The 19,699-nt window shown below is 57.2% G+C and overlaps 1 protein-coding gene across 1 annotated transcript; it reads left to right on the forward strand.

Moving 5' to 3' along the window:
- Window positions 1–1,122: 1,122 nt before the first annotated feature.
- ROBO3 (roundabout guidance receptor 3) lies at window positions 1,123–19,360 on the forward strand. The gene is made up of 28 exons (XM_052662411.1): window positions 1,123–1,282; window positions 4,232–4,558; window positions 4,853–5,010; window positions 5,692–5,812; window positions 5,911–6,049; window positions 6,356–6,483; window positions 6,866–6,990; window positions 8,636–8,807; window positions 9,109–9,314; window positions 9,880–9,961; window positions 10,259–10,424; window positions 10,624–10,790; window positions 11,650–11,771; window positions 11,939–12,164; window positions 12,385–12,506; window positions 12,712–12,883; window positions 12,991–13,176; window positions 15,304–15,327; window positions 15,419–15,461; window positions 15,675–15,814; window positions 16,362–16,556; window positions 16,721–16,859; window positions 17,032–17,244; window positions 17,629–17,777; window positions 17,906–18,016; window positions 18,195–18,362; window positions 18,845–19,029; window positions 19,349–19,360. The coding sequence occupies exons 1-28, from the start codon at window positions 1,123–1,125 to the stop codon at window positions 19,358–19,360; spliced, it is 4,158 nt and encodes a 1,385-aa protein (XP_052518371.1).
- Window positions 19,361–19,699: the final 339 nt, after the last annotated feature.

Here is a 19,699-nt window from a genome sequence, read left to right on the forward strand (position 1 = left end):
CAGGAAAGTCGGAAGCATGCTGGGAGCGGGCAGGTGTGTGGGGTGGGTGGGGATTGTTGTGACCTCCTTCCTACCAAGGAGGATCGTTATTAAGTTTGAACAGATTCCTGAGAGTTGTCCATCAACCCCATCTCTTCTCTTGCACTTGCCTTTACAAACACAATATTGCTCTTTGTCTTAGCCCCAGACACCCCAGTTCCCCTTCAGTCTCCTCCAAAAAGTAAAACAATAAGTCAGAGCATAAAATAAGTCAGAGCAGAGCAAATAGATGTGAGCTGCTCCTGGGTTTCCCTGGGCTTTCGCCTCAGGTTTTATCCCTGTGGAGTATCCTGCAAGAACCACGAGATTAAGAGGTCTGGGGTAAGGATTCTGGGGTCAAGACGCAGCGTCTCATCTCCGGGTCTCTCCGCTACAAAGCAGCGACTGCTGGGCAGAGAGGTGGACGCACCGCGGAATTACTCTCCACCCAGCCCCAACTCCCGCCCCAAACCACCCAGCCGTCCGCACTCCCGCCGCAAAACCCAGGGACGTGGGAGGAAGCGGCAGTCAGGACTTGGAGAGCTAGCGGAGCGATCTGGGGCTTTGCCTCAGTTTCCTAAGGGCTGGGAACAGAGAGAAGGGTCTCCTCCTTTGAAGTCAGGCACAGGGGCACACTCCGACAGAGTCTCATCCCTCATCTCGGGTGCTTTGAGAAAGGAGAGAGACTCTCCTGCGGTGCCCAGAACCGACGCGGGACGCCTGGAGCCGGGCGCAGGCCGCGGGGCGGGGACTCCAACTCGCGCGCTAGGCGACTCTAGTCTCTGGCCCTGCTAGTGGCCGTCGGGGTGGGGGTGGGAGGGCGGAGAGAGGCGGATTAATCCCTTAATTACGCGGGGATCGGCGTGGCACCTGCTTTCTCCCGCTCGGCTCCCAGGGGACCCCGGCTCTGGGGGGTGGAGAGAGAAGGAAGGAGGAAAGGCGCGCGGAGGCACGCACGGTACCCAGGCGCGCCGGCAGGAGAGCGGCACCGTGGCTGGGGCAGCGCGTAGAGGCTGTGGAGGGGCTTACGGCTCCCGGCCCGCGGGTCTTAGACCCAGGGGCTGGGCCCCGAGCCCCCAGCCCCGGGCCCCATCTGGGCGCGCCATGCTGCGCTACCTGCTCAAAACGCTGCTACAGATGAACTTGTTCGCGGACTCCTTGGGCGGGGACATCTCCAACTCCAGCGACCTGCTCTTCGGCTTCAACTCCTCGGTGGCGGCGCTCAACCAAAGCCTGCTGCCCCCCGGAGATCCTTCTCTCAACGGTAAGACCCTGCCCCGCGGGGACTTCAGATCCAGGGATGGGGGTAAGGTGAGAGGGAGGCGCGGACGGGGAGGTCCAAAGCGCTCCTGCCTTGAGGTCCGGGATCAAGCGGCGCCCTCCAGCGCTTCCCAGCGCCTCCCGGGTGGTGGGAACCGATGGGTAGTTTGGGACTTAACGCGTCTCAGTAAGGACATCGTCGGGAGGTCGAGGGTTTGGGAGGAGATGGCTACTGAGTCCACCACTTCTCACCTCCCCAACCGACGCCCACGGCCACCCCAGGTGAGAAGAACCGGAGTATGAGAGGCCCGGACCCACTGCGCCGAGGCTGTAGAGGAGGGGGCTCAGTCACCCGAGGGCCTGGGCCAAGCCGGGCCACTCGGTGACCCACCCAGGGCGCAGGTTTCCCTTCAGGAGTCTAAGTTTTCTAAGAACTCACTTAGGACGAAGGTGATGACGCCAAAATGTTTAATGTGTTTGCTACAGAAGACGACCGCGGCGGCGACAGTTTCAGGGAAACTTACAAGTTTGCCCCTCAGAGGTAGAACTCACCGCAGCCCCACCCCGGCAGAGCTGCGGCAGGCGGGCAGCGCCGGCGGGGAGGTCATTACCTCTAATTACGGTGATTAATAAATGACTGAGACAGCGCGCTATCCCGGAGCGCGGCGGGGCGGCGGCGAGAAGGGACCGCCGGAGGCTTGGGGAGAGCCCGATGGCGCCCCTGCCGGCCACATCGGAAACTCGCGCTTCCCTGAACACCTTTGTGGTTGATCCCTCTTTGGAGGTCACAGCCTCCATCCCTCTGCCTCTAGCCACCCGAATCTATCAGCACCGTGCTGGGGACTGCAAGGTGGCCAGAAGACCCGGCCAGTGAGTGTGTTTGTGAGCGGGGTGCTCCAGGTGCTGGGGGAGGAGCCCCAGAGCCCCATTAGCATGGCCATTAGCTATTCATTAGCTGCTGCGAAGCATCTCCTGAGACCGGGAATGGCAGGGAAGAAATTCCAGGGAAAGGGCGCCCACAGCTGTGTCTACAGGAATTAAGGGGAAAGAGCTGATGAGAAGGGCATGGTAGGTGTGGAGGGAGTAGGGAGGAAGAAATTGGGGAATGATCTGGGATTCCCCAGTCTCTTGACCGTCCTAGGTTCCTAGGGGGATTAAGCACAGAGCCCTCCCCACAGACACTTTGGAAACCTCTCTGCTCCCCCAGGGCTCTTACAGAGTGTTGTCGCCAACACATTGCCTCCTTTAAACTCGCAAATGTAAGGAGGTGCGTTGATGGTCACATTTTTCGACTGAAGAAACAAACTCAGGATGAATAATATCCCAATGGTAACAAAAGCAATGTAAAGTTTGACAATAACCAATTCCCATTACACCTGAGGTAATGTGAAGGGCAGAAAGGGAATATTGGAGCCTGGAAAAGTCTGATTCAGGTGGAGACTGTAGAGATCAAGATAAGGTAAGGTGGCCCAGGAGAAAGAGCCCTTAACTAAAGGTAGATTAGCCATATTCATGGTGCCTTCTCCCAAGTTCTTTACATACACCATGGTCTTACGACAATGCATCACAACTCCCACATACAGGTAAAGAAACTTCGACCCAGAGAAGTTCATAATTTGCCCTAGTTCTTACAGCTAGGAAGTGTTGGCGTCTGAGATTCCAACCCTGGTCAGTCCCATAACATTTCTTGAGCGTTAACCGCTCACTAAAGGGTTGCCCGTCTAGTCTGCCTGAATGGGGACTGGAATGAGACAGAGGAGAAGAGACGAGAAACAGAGATTTCCATCTAGGATGGAGGAAATCGAGAAAAATTTCTTCCTTCCGTAAGTGGGAGGGAAACTGATCTTGTCCCAAACTGGTTATACACTCTCCCCAGGATAGTACCAGGCTGGGGCAAACCGTGCAGCTTTGTCTCAAGGACTTCTGAGAGCCGGGGCTGAAAATGAAACTCAGTACGACTCAGTGGCTGGAAGCCACTGAGGTCCCCGTGGGTGTTGGAACAGGGCCAGGGTGGGGATGGGCAGGAAGGCAGAGAACCGAAGTGTTGAGTGGTCCTTGGTTATTTAAGGACATCAGGTTAGACAAGGCGGCAGCGACGCCTACTGGCCACTACGGGGTACAAATCCATTTTTGACGAAGCTGGGGGTTGGGTGTCTGAGCTCAACCGGCTCCTGGATCCTGGGTCCCAAACTGAAGATGAAAAGTGAGCCGAAGTCTGTAGACCAAGTGAGGGGCAGGAGCAGACATGCGGGCGAACGGATCTGAGTGACCAAGAAAAGTTAGACGAATTCCTCTCTCAATGATTCTTCGCCTCTCTTGGCTACATCAACCTGTAGAATAATCTGTTGAAAACTATGCCTTCTTAGAAAAGAAGCGTTACTCACTCTTCCATCATCAGTTGTGTTCAATTCTTGTGAGTTAAAAAGACCAGGAAACCTGGTTATCAGGGGTGTCAGTGAGAAGGGCACTCTGCCCAGTTACAGAATCCAGGTTAAGGGCCACTTCCAGTTCCAGGCCACAGCACATCATTCGCTTCTTCCCTTTCCTAAGGGGCTCCCCAGGCTGGGCCACAGTCTCTCCATTTCAGTGGACAATCAAGTGTCAGCTTTTCACAGATCAGGGATGAGCCGCGAACCAGCGCGGCTGGGGGACTGGAAACCAGTCGGCTAGAGTCGCGGTCTACTTGCCAAGCCGTGGTCCAGTCGCTTTGCACTTGAACTTGGCAGGAGAGGAGGCAGGAGTCTTCAGGCTCCCTAGGCGCTTGCGTCTCTGCTGATCGTCTGTTCTCAGGCACCTCCTTTCCAGCCTAAGAACATGCGGGGCAGATGCCTAGGAGAAACTCGACCTTACCCAGAGAGAGGATGGGCGGGTCGGCTTCTTTTTCTCTCTGGAGCCTCGCGCTCTCCCTCTGATCTCCGGGTCTGAATGCTCTGCGCCATCCACCCCACCTCAGGGTCAAGGATCGGGCCGGAGGACGCGATGCCGCGCATCGTGGAGCAGCCGCCAGACCTGCTGGTCTCCCGAGGCGAGCCGGCTACGCTGCCCTGCCGCGCGGAGGGCCGGCCGCGGCCCAACATCGAGTGGTACAAGAATGGGGCCCGCGTGGCCACGGCGCGCGAGGACCCGCGCGCCCACCGCCTGCTGCTGCCCAGCGGCGCCCTCTTCTTCCCGCGCATCGTGCACGGGCGCCGCGCGCGGCCAGACGAGGGTGTCTACACTTGCGTGGCGCGCAACTACCTGGGGGCAGCGGCTAGTAGAAACGCCTCTTTAGAAGTGGCAGGTAGGAGTCTGCTGGTCGCTGCCAGAGCCTCGGGGAGGTGGGAGGGCAGCGGGTAATCCCATCCGAAGCCAGTCCCAATCTCACCCCATCAGCAGCCTCCCTTAAACCTTCTCCTTGGCCGGAGGAGGAAGCGGGCCTGGTCTTCTCACAGCCGGAGAAGAGTTCTGGCCTGCGGTGGTGATCCAGCTCTTCCCCCAAACCCTTTCCTGGGTCCTCACCCAGTTATGTCACCCCACACCCTATTTATTCCTCTGGTCATTCATTCTGGCTTTCTCTCTTTCTCCCTCGCTCCAGTCCTCCGCGATGATTTCCGGCAGTCTCCTGGGAACGCGGTGGTGGCAGTGGGGGAGCCAGCCGTAATGGAATGCGTGCCCCCCCGCGGCCACCCAGAGCCTTCGGTATCCTGGAAGAAGGATGGTGTTAGACTCAAGGAGGAGGAGGGGAGGATCACGGTGAGGGGTGAGACCAGGGCTGAGGATCTCACTGGGAGCCAGGTCCTGACAAGGAACATCCTGAAGGTCAGGCCCTTAGGCTAGAGGTCTGGGACAAGCGTCAAAGGAGGAAGGTCTGAATCTAAAGGTCTTGGAAGGGTAGGGGTGGGGGTGGGGGGATGTCCTGGAAGCAATAAGAGATTTTAAACTGGGGCATTAGCTGACCAGAGGCTGAGAGTCAGCTACTGAATGGGGGATAAATCAGCATGGGTAAGATGGAATTGGTGTAAGAAGGTGGGGGGTATGATGATGCCCCACGGACTGGTGGGAGGTGGTCTGGGCTACAGGAGCAAAGATTACACCTGAGCCCTATCTTGGGCAAATCACGTAAGGATTCCTTAGAGGGCTTCCCTGGTGGCTCAGATGGCAAAGAATCTGCCTGCAGTGCAAGAGACCTGGGTTCGATCCCTAAGTCAGGAGGATCCCGTGGAGATCCTCCAGTATTCTTGCCTGGAGAATCCTATGGACAGAGGAGCTTGGCGGGCTCCATGGGGTTGCAAAGTGTTGGACACGACTGAGCGACTACTACAGCTTTAAGGGGCCAACTCCACTGGTCGTCTTCATTGGCTTGCTGTGAGGATCAAATAAACAAGTGTGCAGTCGTGGCTATAAAGGACCCAAGTCTCCATGATTACTCTGCAGATCCGTGGAGGGAAGCTGATGATGTCACATACTTTCAAGAGTGACGCAGGGATGTATGTGTGCGTGGCCTCCAACATGGCTGGAGAACGGGAGAGTGGGGCAGCCAAACTTGTGGTCCTGGGTAGGCTTGTGCAGTTTGGGAGTTACGGGAGTGGGCAGCCCAGGGAGTGAGTATCTGTGCAGACCCACTGACTCTTCACTCCCCCCACCCCTCCACAGAGCGTCCCTCCTTCCTGCGTAGACCTGTCAATCAGGTGGTCCTCGCTGGTGCCCCCGTTGACTTTCCGTGTGAGGCGCAGGGGGATCCCCCTCCTCGTCTACGCTGGCGCAAGGAGGATGGGGAACTGCCCACAGGCAGGTGAGAAGGCCCCTCCTACTGCCTGTAAGGAGACCCAATCAGCTCAAGAACATACCCAGCCCTAGAAAACTGGAAAAAGAAAAAGAAGGTAGATGCTTCTCATTGGACCACGCAGTCTGTTCCCAGAGCCTGTGGCCCTGCCCCAACCAGTCCCCACCTCCATTCATGGGTCCATGAGTACCAGCTTCTGTCCCTGCAGAGGTCTACGTTGTCCTTACGTACCCTAATTCTGGTGTCCGTCCTGGGGGATGCGAGAAGGGGTCTGTAGTTGTGGCCAACCCAGCCTGGGGGTGGGGAGGGGAGCAGGTACGAGATCCAGCGCGACCACAGGCTTCAGATCAGGCGTGTGAGTGCTGAAGATGAGGGGACGTACACCTGTGTGGCGGAGAACAGCGTGGGCCGCGCCGAAGCATCCGGCTCCCTCATTGTTCATGGTGAGGGCGCCCCTGGGCCGGCCTTGGTGGGCATGGGACGAGGGCAGGTGGAGGATGGGTGGAGGTGGAGAAGGCGGAGAAAGGACAGAGCAGGAGATATGAGTGGGTCCCCTGAGACTCCAGGATTCTTGCCTGGAGAATCCCCATGGACTGAAGAGCCTGGAGGGCTACAGTCCATGGGGTCACAAAGATTTGGGCATGACTGAGGGACTAAGCACACACACCCTGAGGCTTCTAGGAGGAGAGGAAGGAAGAGAAAGCTAAACAGGCTTGAGCAGGAGACAGATATCTGCTCCTCCCTAAGCCAAGCTCAGGCTTCTCTCTCCTGTTCCTCCCTTAGTGCCCCTGACTCCCTGCTCCTTTATCTCCCTCCCCTTCCCAGTCCCACCCCAGCTGGTGACCCAACCCCAGGACCAGATGGCGGCTCCTGGAGACAGCGTGGCTTTCCAGTGCGAGACCAAAGGCAACCCCCCGCCTGCCATCTTCTGGCAGAAGGAGGGAAGTCAAGTAGGTGGCCAGCTCCCAGGGCCTGTCCACAGCTCCTCCTCTGGGTCTCGGCCTCCCTCCTCTCACATTCTGCAAACTTCTCTCTGGGCTTCAGTCTTACCCTTCCTCCCAGAAACCCATGCAGGTTATTTGGGAGGATTAAATAAGATAATGAATATAAAAGGCCTGGAACAAAGGAGAATATAGTTAGGTGGCAGGGAACAGTCCTATATGGGAATTCCTTGGAGAATCTTTCTGTTTTGGACAAGGCTATCCAGAGGATGTGGGCTTTCTAGGTGGCACTTGTGGTAAAGAACCCGCCAGCCAATGCAGGAGATATAAGAGCCTGGGGTTTGATACCTGGGTTGGGAAGATTCCCCTGGAGAAGGGAGTAGCTACCTACTCCAGTATTCTTGCCTGGAGAATCCCCATGAACAGAGGAGCCTGGCAGGCCACAGTGCATGGGGTCGCAGAGTCGGACACGACTGAGTGACTTAGCACACACACACGTGCTGGGGATGTAGCTGATCCAATTAGATCCTTCCTCCTCCCCACGCCTGGGCCTGGACTTTAGCATCCTGCTCTGGAAAGTGAGTTCCATACCAAAGCTGCTCAGGGTAGAAAGTGACGGGCTCATCTACTTACAAAAGACTTCCACCAGGGGGAGCTCACGGTCACCCCTCTTTAACCTTCACAGGCAATTCAGAGTTCTGAGCAGCTTTGGTATGGAACTCGGCATAAAACAAAATTGAACCGGGGTCTCCCGCATTTCAGGCTGATTCTTTACCAGCGGAGCTACCAGGGAAGCCTATAAAACAAAATTTAAGTCTGATTAAACCCACCCCACTAGGAAACCAGGCCACCACCACCTCACTGCATATCCACAGCCCCGATTTTCCAATATCTTTTCTAGCACTGTGAACTGCTACATTTTAATTATTTTCTTAAATGAATAAAAATGCTGATAATAGGGACTTCCTTGGTGGTCCAGTGGCTAAGACTCCGCACTCCTAATGCCGGGGGTCTGGGTTTGATGTCCGGTCAAGTAACTAGATCTCATATGCCTCCACTGAGTTCGCATGCCCCAAGTAAAGATCCCACATGCCGCAACAAATACCCAGTGCAACTAAGACCCGGTGCAGCCAGATACATAAATATTTTTTAAATGCTGATGGTAGTAGAGGGTGGGAATAGGTATCAGAGAGGGGCTCAGCGTGGTGTCATTTTCCCTGAGACCCAAACCTGCTTCCCTACCTTCTGTGTATCTAATGTAAAATGTTAGAACCAGAAGGAAGCAGAACATACTTAATATTTCTCACTCAATCTACTGAAAGAGTTTCACGCAATTACTTGATTTAATCCTTGTAACTACCCTCTAAGAGTCAAATTTGGGGAAAGTGGGTCTCAGGAAGGTTGCTCAGATTTCCCCAACTAGCTTGCTCAGATTTCCCCAACTAGAAATGCTGAAATATGTACCCCCAAATCATCTAATAAAACTCTGTTACTGTTGTGAATAGGCTTAACTAGTTTGCCTCAGGTCACAAAACTGGCTAGGGACAGCGTTATGAACTAGCACCTTAGGAATTCTCTGCATCCTGGGGTTGCTGAGAATGCAGAGTTCTCCCTGGCAGCTGCCACCGGGCTCTGTTGCTTGCTCTGTCCCCAGGCTCTGCTATTCCCCAGTCAGTCGCTTCAGCCCACAGGGCGCTTCTCAGTCTCTCCCAGAGGCCAGCTCAACATCACTGAAGTGCAGAGCAGGGATGCAGGATACTACGTGTGCCAGGCTGTCAGTGTGGCCGGCAGCGTCCTGGCCAAGGCTCTGCTGGAGGTAAAAGGAGGTACGTGCCTATGGAGATAGGGCTGGAAGGAGGTAATAGCTGAAAAAGGTCTGTTTTTCTTGGATTCTATGTAATATGTCTGCGCGGGGAGAGGCGTGTTCCTGGCACATGTCCGTGAAGTTTGGGAACCAGGTACAGAAGCCACTAATGGATGGCTGATCCCAGGCAGAGAGAACACATGGCTATAGAAGCCCCGCTGATATCCAGGGGAGGGGAAGTGAAGGGGTAGAGACGAGGACAAGGAGCTGCTTGCCTGAACCCAGGACCCTCCCCTGAGATGCCCAAGTTCTTCCTCTCTTAGCTTCCTTGGAAGGACTGCCTCCCATCATCCTCCAGGGACCAGCCAACCAGACGCTGGCACTGGGCTCCTCCGTGTGGCTGCCATGCAGAGTGAGCGGGAATCCCCAGCCTAGTGTCCAGTGGAAGAAGGATGGGCAGTGGCTGCAAGGGGATGACGTCCAACTCAGTGTAATGGCCAATGGTACCCTGCACATCGCCAGCGTGCAGGTTAGGCTCACTCCTGGAGCCCAAGTAACTGAGAACGGCCGCGTGGTCCGTGTGCCCCACTCTAGTGCCTGCTGCGACTTGAACTCCATCTCTGTCCCTCTGCTCTCAGACCACCTAGAGCAGGGGGTCCCCGATCCCCAGGCCATGGACCGGTACTGGTCCGGGCCTCTTAAGAACCGGGCCCCACAGCAGGAGGTGAGCAGCAGGTGAGCGAGCAAAGCTTCACCCGTATTTACAGCCAATCCTTATTGCTCACATAACCGCCTGCGCTCTGCCTCCTATCAGATCAGCGGTGGCTGGCATTAGATTCTCACAGGAGGGTGAGCCCTACTGTGACCTGCACATGGGAGGGATCTAGGTGGCGTGCTCCTTATGAGACTCATCCCCAAACTACCTCCCTATTCATGAAAAATTGTCTTCCATTTTGGCACTGGTCCCTGGTGCCAAAAGGGCCGGGGACCACTGCTGCCCAGTGGACAGCATCCTCCCCATCCTCCTATATGCCCACCTCCACCCTTCACCTTGCTCACTCCCACTGTGCCAGTTTCTCCACCCTCTCCTGCAGGAGGGGCACATGGGATTCTACAGCTGTGTGGCCAAGAGCTCCACAGGGGAGGCTGCCTGGAGTGGCTGGCTTAGGAGGTGGGGTGAGTTTTTCCTTTGTTCTCTCATTTTTTTGCCAGCACTCTTCTCCAAATTGGCCTCAAAGGTGGTCAATACCTCCCCCTCAAACCCCAGAACTGGTTTTATCTTCCAAAGGCCATGGCTGTGGCTGTTGGGGGGAGGAAAGAAGTGGTACCTGTGGGAACAGATGTGAGCAGGGTCAGTTCACTCTGTCCCCGGCTCCAGGGTCACCATTCTCACGGCTCCTCTGGGAAAGAGGAGATTACACCGGGGCCATCTTCTCCCCATCGTTCTACTCAAAGATTCTCTCCTCACTGCAGAAGACCGGGGAGCAACACCAGACCCCCCTGCAGAACCCAGTACCCCTCCGGGACCTCCCTCGCAGCCTGTTGTCACTGAGATCACCAAGAACAGCATTACTCTGACCTGGAAGCCCAACCCACAAGCTGGGGCCACAGTCACCTCGTATGTGATAGAGGCCTTCAGGTACAGAGGAAGTTTCCAATGCAAACCTGGAAAGCTACCGGGAGGCACCCCTGTGTCTGCAAAGTCTTGGCTGTGGTGGGAAGAGGTTTACCAGTTCTGTCTCCCCAGCTGAGGAGCAGTTAGAGGGGGGGTGACAGAGAATGGATGAGAGGGAACAGACAGCTTGGGCTGGCACAGCCCTGTTACCTCATTCTTGTAGCCAAGCTGCTGGTAACACGTGGCGGACAGTGGCGGATGGCGTGCAGCTGGAGACACACACGGTCAGCGGTCTGCAGCCCAGTACGATCTACCTATTCCTGGTGCGAGCCGTGGGAGCCTGGGGCCTCAGTGAGCCCAGCCCTGTCTCTGAGCCCGTTCGCACCCAGGGTGAGTAAGGCCTGGATCTCTGGATCACAGGTATGGCATGCAACCCCGCAGAGCACCCCCTGCCTGCAAGTTATGGCACCTATCTGCTTCCAGTTTCTGTGCTGGTGGCCGGGCCTGGAAGAGGGAGTCATGCTTCCCTTTCACTGAGGGAACAAGAGAAGAGGCAAGAGAGAGAAAGAGAGAGAGAGAGACTGATTCAGTCATCTTGGTAGCTCCTCCCTTCCGAGCCTTTACTTACAGATAACAAGACTAGAAGGAAACTTGGAGGGACGTCTTCACGTGAGAGATAAGGAACAAGGCCTTGAAAGGTGCAAGGGAATCCCCAGGCGGTCCAGTGGTTAGGACTTCGTGCTTCCTTCCACTGCACGGGGCACAGGTTCAACGCCTGTTCAGGGGACCAGGATTCTGCATGCCATGCATTCAGGCAAAGAAAAAAAATAAATAAATAAATCTGCAAAGAGCCAACTCATTGGAAAAGACCCTGATGCTGGGAAAAATTGAAGGCAAAAGAAGAGGGTGGCAGAGGATGAGATGGTTAGATAGCATCACCAACACAATGGACATGCATCTGAGCACTAACTCTGGGAGATAGTGAAGGACAAGGAAGCCTGGCCTGCTGCAGTCCGTGGGGTCGCAGAGTTGGACACGAGTTAGCAACTGAACAACAAATATATGCAGAAAGCAGGCTACCCTGGCCCACCTCTGGAAGCTCTTCCCTTGACCAGCCATCTCCTGACTCTGGGATGGGCTCCAAACTACTAAGTAGTGGTCTGTGGGGCAGGGCAGGGGACATACACATGCCCTCAGTCCTGACTCCCCGTCCCAGAGGCCCTTGCTGAGTGGACTGTTTGGTCAGCAGACAGCAGCCCATCCAGGCCAGTGGAGGACCCATGGAGAGGCCAGCAGGGACTGGCCGAAGTGGCTGTGCGTCTGGAGGAGCCTGTAGTCCTTGGGCCTCGGACTCTGCAGGTGTCCTGGACCGTGAGTGTGGCCCAGGGATGAGCCTAAGGGCAGGCATGATGATGGGGGACACAGGGGAATGCGTACGGGAGTGTGCAAGGTGTGTGGCTGGGTGAAGGAGGGGCTGCGACAGGAGGACTTGTTGGCTCCAGCCCCTCCTCTGGCATCCTCTGTCCTGCCTCCCACAGGTAGACGGCCCAGTCCAGCTGGTGCAAGGTTTCCGGGTGTCTTGGAGGGTTGCAGGACCTGATGGGGGAAGCTGGTCGGTGCTGGACCTACCGTACCCAAGCCAGCAAAGCACAGTGCTAAGGGGACTCCCCCCAGGGGCCCAAGTCCAGGTCAAGGTGCAAGCTCAAGGCCAGGAGGAGCTGGGGGCTGAAAGCCCCTTGGTGACCAGGAGCATTCCTGAGGAGGGTAAGGGAGTGGGGCACAGCGCTGATGGGTGGACAGGAGGCAAAAGAGAGGGGAGGAGGAAGGTTTGCCTGGGGAGGGCAAAGGGCGAGGGGTGGGGGGAGGAGACACGCCTCTCAGTTCCCTAAGAGGTTAGCACTGGGAGGATGAGCAAGGTTGGGGCTGGAGGGGCAGCTTGCAATGACTGTCTGTGTCCTTCTCACCATGCTCCACCCTGGCCCAGCCCCCAGTGGTCCCCCCCAGGGAGTGGCCGTGGCCTTGGGGGGTGAAGGCAACAGCAGTATCACTGTGTCCTGGGAACCTCCGCTCCCCTCGCAGCAAAATGGGGTCATCGAGGAATACCAGGTGCAGGGGTTGAGAAGGGCCTGGGTGGGCAGGCTGGGCAGTGGAGGGAGAAGGTTAGGATCAGGGAGGAGGGAACCTAGGTCCGGGTAGAGGAGAGAGGTTTCAGAGTGCTCTCTCCGAGCGAATTACGCCTGGCCGAGGCGTCATTCCCACCATTCAGAGATCCACTCCTGACTCTCTAAGCCCGGGTCTCGGCCTCCCCCAGATCTGGTGCCTGGGCAACGAGAGCCGCTTCCATCTCAACCGGTCCGCGGCGGGCTGGGCGCGCTCGGCGGTGCTGCGGGGCCTGCTGCCCGGTCTCCTCTACCGGACCCAGGTCGCGGCGGCCACCAGCGCGGGCGTGGGCGTGGCCAGCGCCCCGGTGTCTGTGCAGCTGCGTGAGTCCGGAGCGGGTGCGGGGGAGGAGCTGGGGTTTCGGGAATGGGGCGGGGGGTGTCCTGGGGTAGGGGTGCCTCTACTCCCCTCACCTCTCTGACCCCCGCAGCGTCCCCGCCGGAGCTGGAGCCTGGGCTCGAGGTGAGCCCGGGGCTGGCGGAGCGGCTGGCGAGGGTGCTGCGGGAGCCGGCCTTCCTCGCGGGCAGCGGCGCCGCCTGCGGGGCGCTGCTCCTCGGGCTCTGCGGCGCCCTCTACCGGCGCCGGAGGCAGCGCAAGGAGCTCAGTCACTACACTGGTGAGAGCCCAGCCCGGGGGGCCGGAGGCTGGGAGACTCGACGGGGGTGGGGTGGGGTGGGCGGAGCCTTGAGATCTCGCTCCCCTAGGAAGGGAGGCGCGGAGAATGGAGAGAGAGTTCAGCAGCTCAGTTGTGTCCGACTCTTTGAGACCCCATGGACTGCAGCATGCCAGGCTTCCCCGGCCATCACCAACTCCCCTGAGCTTGCTCAAACTCACGGCCATCGAGTCGGTGATGCTATCCAACCATCTCGTCCTCTAACCTCCCCTTCTCTTCCTGCCTTCAATCTTTCCCCGCATCAGGGTCTTTTCTAATGAGTCAGTTCTCCGCATCAGGTGGCCAAAGTGTTGGAGTTTCAGCTTCAGCATCAGTCCTTCCAACGAACATTCAGGACTGATTTCCTTTAGGATTGACTGGTTTGATCTCCTTGCATTTCAAGAGGCTCTCAAGAGTCTTCTCCAACACCACAGTTAAAAAGCATCAATTCTTCGGTGCTCAGCTTTCTTTGTAGTCCAACTCTCACATCCATACATGACTACCAGAAAAACCATAGTTTTAACTAGACGGACCTTTGTTGGTAAAGTCAAGTCTCTGCTTTTTAATATGCTGTCTAGGTTGGTAATTGGAGAAGGCAATGTCACCCCACTCCAGTACTCTTGCCTGGCAAATCCCATGGACGGAGGAGCCTGGTGGGCTGCCGTCCATGGGGTCGTGAAGAGTCGGACACGACTGAGCGACTTCACTTTTCACGTTTCACTTTCATGCATTGGAGAAGGAAATGGCAACCCACTCCAGTGTTCTTGCCTGGAGAATCCCAGGGGCGGCGGAGCCTGGTGGGCTGCCGTCTATGGGGTTGCACAGAGTCGGACACGACTGAAGCGACTTAGCAGTAGCAGCAGGTTGGTAATAGCTTTTCTTCCAAGGAGCAAGCGTCTTTTAATTTCATGGCTACAGTCACCATCTGCAGTGATTTTGGAGCCCAAGAAAATAAAGTCTGTCACTGTTTCCACTGTTTCCCCATCTATTTGCCATGAAGTGATGGGACCGGATGCCATGATCTTAGTTTTCTGAATGTTGAGCTTTAAGCCAACTTTTTCACTCTCCTCTTTCACTTTCATCAAGAAGCTCTTTAGCTCCTCTTCACTTTCTACCATAACAGTGGTGTCACCTGCATATCTCAAGTTATAGATTTTTCTCCCAGCAATCTTGATTCCAGCTTGTGCTTCAGGAAGGACTCAGCTGCTGGCGGGAGTTGGGGGGGGGGGGGGTCACAGGGAGGGTCGCACTGGAGCTCAGCCCCTTGGACAGAGGCAGGGTGCCCACGGTGGAATCCCAGCTGTTGGAAGCAGGGAGGTTGGGGAGGGGTTGGGGGGGAGGGCGAATTCCAGAGGGGATGGAGTCTGCAGAGAGGGGTGAGATTTTGTCCTTTAGACTCCTGGTCTATGTGGAGGAACAAGCTTTGCAGTCACCCCCAGTAAAGAAGTGGACTTCCCAGGTGACACTAGTGGTAAAGAACCTGCCTGCCAATACAGGAATTGTAAGAGACGCGAGTTCGACCCCAGGGTCGGCAAGATGCCTTGAAAGAGGACATGGCCACCCACTCCAGTATCTTTGCCTGGAGAATTCCATGGACAGAGGAGCCTGGCAGGCTACAGTCCATGAGGTCGTAAAGAGTCAGACAGGACTGAGTAACTAATACTTTCAGTAGAGAAGGGGCAAGTCTGGTGGAGGGAGGGAAACTCACTTCCTGGAGCCTGGGGGCTGGCAGAGGGAGTGTGGCCCCAAGCCCAGGTGATAAATTATCAAGCCGGGTCTGGATGGAAGGGAGGGGGCCCCGCTGAAAGGAGGAGACTTGAGTTCTCCTCCCTGGGATGGTGCCTGTCTGGAAAGGTCTGAGGTCTCTTAGATAAAAGGTTCGGTGTTGGCTACACGCAGGAATCACTTGGGGAGCTTTAGAAAAATACTGATGCCTGAGTCGAAGCCTTAGGAATTCCTATGAACTTGGTCCAAGGTACCGCCCGAGGGGCGTAATTAGGACCAGAGCCAGGGAGTGGACAGGAATATGGGTATTTCTGACTCTCCTTCCCTTTTCCCCCCTTCTTTCTCCCATGGGTTCCTTTTCGGAAGCCTCCTTTGCCTACACACCTGCAGGTAAGACATCTGTCTCTGCCTCCGGGGTGGGGAGTAGGGTTCAGATCCCAGGTAGGGGCGCTTCTCACAGTCTCCCCCTCACCTTCCCCAGTGTCGTTCCCACATTCAGAGGGCCTATCGGCGGCCAGTTCCAGGTAATTCTCTTAGCTCAGCTCCCAAGAATGATCCCCTCCCCCAAGAGACCAGTCCCTCTGTCCCCACACCTGCCTGTCTCCTGGTGTGGCGCTTCTCCCTCCTCCCACCCCTATACTCCCCATTTCAGTCCTCAGCTCCCATTACCCCTGCCTGCCTTACTTTGCTGGCCTCTGCAGGCTCTCTGTCCCCAGTGTTCATCTGCTGTCCCTCAGGCCACCAATGGGCCTTGGCCCTGCTCCCTACCCGTGGCTGCCAGACTCGTGGCCTCACTCATCTCGGAGCCCCTCAGCCCAGGACCCCAGGGGAAGCTGCTGCCCGAGCAATCCTGACCCGGATGACAGATACTATAATGGTAAGGAGGTCTGCTTCCCACCCTGGGAGGGGAGGGCAGCAGCAGGAGGCCCCACACCCTTTCTCCTCTCCACTGCTGGGGTAAACTGAAGGGGGCCAGGGAGTCCCTTCTTGCTGAGGCTGCTCTATCCTTGGGAGGCTCTTGGGAGTTAGGGGAGACTCTCTAGTGCCTAACCTTTACCCCGGCTTGGGGTTGGGGAAGAAGATCACCAGCTTCCCTGGTGGCTCAGATGGTAAAGAATCTGCCTGCAATGCAGGAGACCCGGGTTCGATCCCTGGGTCGGGAAGATCCCCTGGAGAAGGGAATAGATACCCACTCCAGTGTTCTTGCCTGGAGAACTCCATGGACAGAGGAGCCTATGGGCTATAGTCCATGGGGTCCCAAAGATTTGGACACAACTGAGCAACTCATACACACACAAACTTTACCCCGGCTTGGCGTGGGGGAAGAAGTGGGATCTCCTCTCACCCTCCATTCTTCTGTCATCCTCTGTTTTCCTGTTTCTGCCCCATCCGCTCCCCTGGGCCTCTCGCTCTCTCCCCCTCAGAAGCAGGGATCTCCCTCTACCTGGCTCAGACGGCCCGGGGCACAGCCGCCTCTGCTGAGGGTCCTGTCTACAGCACCATTGACCCGGCCGGAGAGGAGCTGCAGACCTTCCACGGGGGGTTCCCCCCACATCCCTCAGGAGATCCAGGCACCTGGAGCCCGTACGCTCCCCCAGAATGGAGTCAGGGGGACAGTGGTATGACTTCAGTTTCCAACACCCCACTTTGAGCCCTGAGCAGCACCTCCCCAAGAGCATCCTCCAGGCTTCCCCTCTGGGACCTAGTGCAGCACTTCCTTCTGATGTGTCTCACCTCTGCCTCTTTCCTGCCTGAGTCTTGTGCGCCCCAATCCTGTTCTCAGGAGCCAGGGGAGGCAAAGTGAAGCTTCTGGGAAAGCCTGTACAGATGCCCTCTCTCAACTGGCCAGAAGCCCTGCCTCCCCCGCCCCCTTCCTGTGAACTGAGCTGCATAGAGGGGCCTGAGGAGGAGCTGGAGAGCAGGTAAGGATGCTCACTGCCTGCAGATGCCTGTACACAAAGGACCAGCCCAGGGCCTCCTGCGGGGGCAAGGAGGGAGAACATGCTCGGAGAAGAAGGGAAGGGTCAACGGAAGGTCAAAGGGAGGGTATGAAGCTATTCAGTCATCCTTACCCTCCTGCCTCTTTGCCCCCAGCTCAGACCCAGGAGAGTGGTGCCCACCGATGCCTGAGAGGAGCCATGCGGCAGAGCCCAGCTCCGGTGGGGGGTGCTTGGTCCCTCCGTCCCGAGGACAAACCCCCTCTCCCACACCTTCCTATGGGCAGCAGTCCACAGCCACTCTCACCCCTTCACCTCCTGACCCTCCCCAGCCCCCTACTGACATTCCCCATCTCCACCAGATGCCCAGGTAGGGAGGTATATAGTACCTTGCATGTTATAGTCCTCTGTACATCTCTATTCAATGTGTGGATGCATGGATGAATCTGGGGTCTGGAGGTCTCATGACTGTATCGGGGTGAAAGTGTGACTTGAGGAGAAAAGTGGAGACAGACGAAGTCTCTCACTCTCTCCAGACTTTCTCCATCAGAGAGACCCTGCAAGCTTACCCTGCACTCTTCCTGGAGCATTTTAGAGATGGCTTTCCTCATACTGCACTAGGGTGGGAGCTTTGTGGGGGACATGCTGTGTCTTTTTCATCTGAGTATTAGGCTGACTGATCAGCCCAGTGCCTGCTACAGAGCAGGCACTTAGTGTTTGCTGAGCAAACAAATGCAGTCTCATCTCATTGCAGGAGGGTGCCCCTCGGGCCAAGCTCCCCTCTTAGTGTCTCCCAGCCCACCCTGAGTAGCCACGAAGGGAGGCCCACCGGCCTGGCTGCTGGCCCTTCTGGCCCCCATCACAGCCCCAGCCCCGTTCCTGCTACAGCCAGCAGTGCCCCTGGTGAGTCTGTAGACCCCTCAGCTTGCCCCACACCTCCGCATCTTCCCAAAACCTTGTTTCCCCTTCACCCTCGAGCCCCTTTCCTGACCCCCTCTCTTATCCACCTGTCCCGTCTCCCAATGCTGCAGGGAGAGCCCGGCAGGTGCCTGGAGAGCTGACTCCTCCATTGCACGGGCCCCGCGCCCGAATCCGGAAGAAACCCAAGGCTTTTCCCTACAGGCGGGAGCACAGTCCTGGAGGTGAGGGCGCCGTGAGCCTAGGAGGTGGGGACAAGAGTGGGGACAGGCTGGAGGAGGGAGCCAGTGAACCCAAACCTCAGGCTGTTCCTTCACAGCCTCCTAGTGCCAGGGAGTGGGAGTGGGAGAAAGACGGGTCAGGAGAAGCAGGAGACCCGGCTGACAGCAGGTCTCTCCCCAGACCTGCCCCCGCCACCCCTGCCACCGCCGGAGGAAGAGACAAGCTGGGCCTTGGGGCTGAGAGCAGCTGGCAGCATGTCCTCCTTGGGACGGGAGCGGGAGCACAGTGGGGACAGGAGACTGGTGCAGGCCGTGCCCCTGGGGGCCCAGCGGTGCCCCCACCCAGATGGTAAGGAGGGCCATGGCTACAGAGAGGGTGGGCTTTGGGAGGGCAGCCTAGTGTATGCAGGGTGCCAAGGGTGTGCTCATTTTCAAGCCAGCTCACCCTTGACCTCCAACTGGGTTCATGCATCAACGCCAAAGACACTTGTCTCTCTAGCTTTCTCTGGGCAGAATTTCCTCCAGTTCCCAAATCATATGCTTCCCCAGGACTGGAGCCCAGGTGCAGTGTGGCGGCTGGGCGCTCTGTCCCTCCTTTCCCAAGGCCCTCTCTTCATGGCAGCGGGAGTGGGGGCACTCCCTGCAGGCTTCTGAGCACGTGTTATGTCAGGGCTATGGGCTGGGCCAGTTGCTGCTGCTTCTCAGTCCCCAGGATGGTATGCCACTCTTCTTCCAGAGCTGAGGTGGCGGTCAGGGCGGCACGAGGCAGGGGGAAGCAGCCCTGTTCGGCCCCCTGCCTGAGTCCAGCTGCCCTTCTGTCTCCTGCTGCAGAAGAAGCCTGGCTCCCCTATAGCCGACCGAGCTTCCTGTCCCGGGGCCAGGGCACGAGCACCTGTTCCACAGCTGGCAGCAACTCCTCCAGAGGCTCCGGCAGCTCTCGGGGATCCCGGGGTCCTGGACGGAGCCGGAGCCGGAGCCGGAGTCAGAGCCAAAGGCCCGGACAGAAGCGTGGAGAGGTGGGGGCCAGGGCGGGCCAAAAAATAAGAGTGGAGGGCTAGGGAGGCTGGGCCAGGGAATGATTACAAATAGGAAGGGATCGAGGGCTTGGGGTGGGGTAGGGGAGTGTCAAAAGGAAGGGACCCTGTGAGTAAGGAGGAAGGGAGGAGCCTGGAGCAAGGTGACAGAGGATGGACACGGATGACCTAACAGAGGGGCCTGGGCTCCATAGGGGAGCAGGATCGGGAGAGGAGATGACTAGCAAAGAGGCACATCCCCAAAGGGGCCTGTTGGCCCTGGGCCAGGGCCTTGCAAGCCAGCCTGTCTCTCTCTCTCTAGGAACCAAGATGACCTTTGACAATAAGCCAGAAGTTGCATGGGGAAGGGCTTGTGCCTGGGCCAGGAGTCTGAACATGAGCCCCTCCCCCTGGTGAATGAGGGCTGAGCAGAGAGGAGCGAGGAGGGGTCTCCTCACGATGATGCCTGGGGCTCTCTGAGGAATTGGCTTAGTAGCCAGAGAGCCAGATCTTTCCTTGCCATCTGATACCCTTTCATAAAAAAACACAATAAAAAGAACAGATCAGAGCCCTGAGCCCTGTTTGTCTGGTTTTGTGCAGGACGTAGGGAGGAAGCAGTCTGCGAGCGGGTGTGTATCCTTTGAAGTCCTTCAGCCGAAAGCACTAGGTGAGG

This window comes from Budorcas taxicolor, chromosome 25 (assembly GCF_023091745.1).
Source record: "Budorcas taxicolor isolate Tak-1 chromosome 25, Takin1.1, whole genome shotgun sequence".
In the NCBI taxonomy this organism is placed as follows: Eukaryota; Metazoa; Chordata; class Mammalia; order Artiodactyla; family Bovidae; genus Budorcas; species Budorcas taxicolor.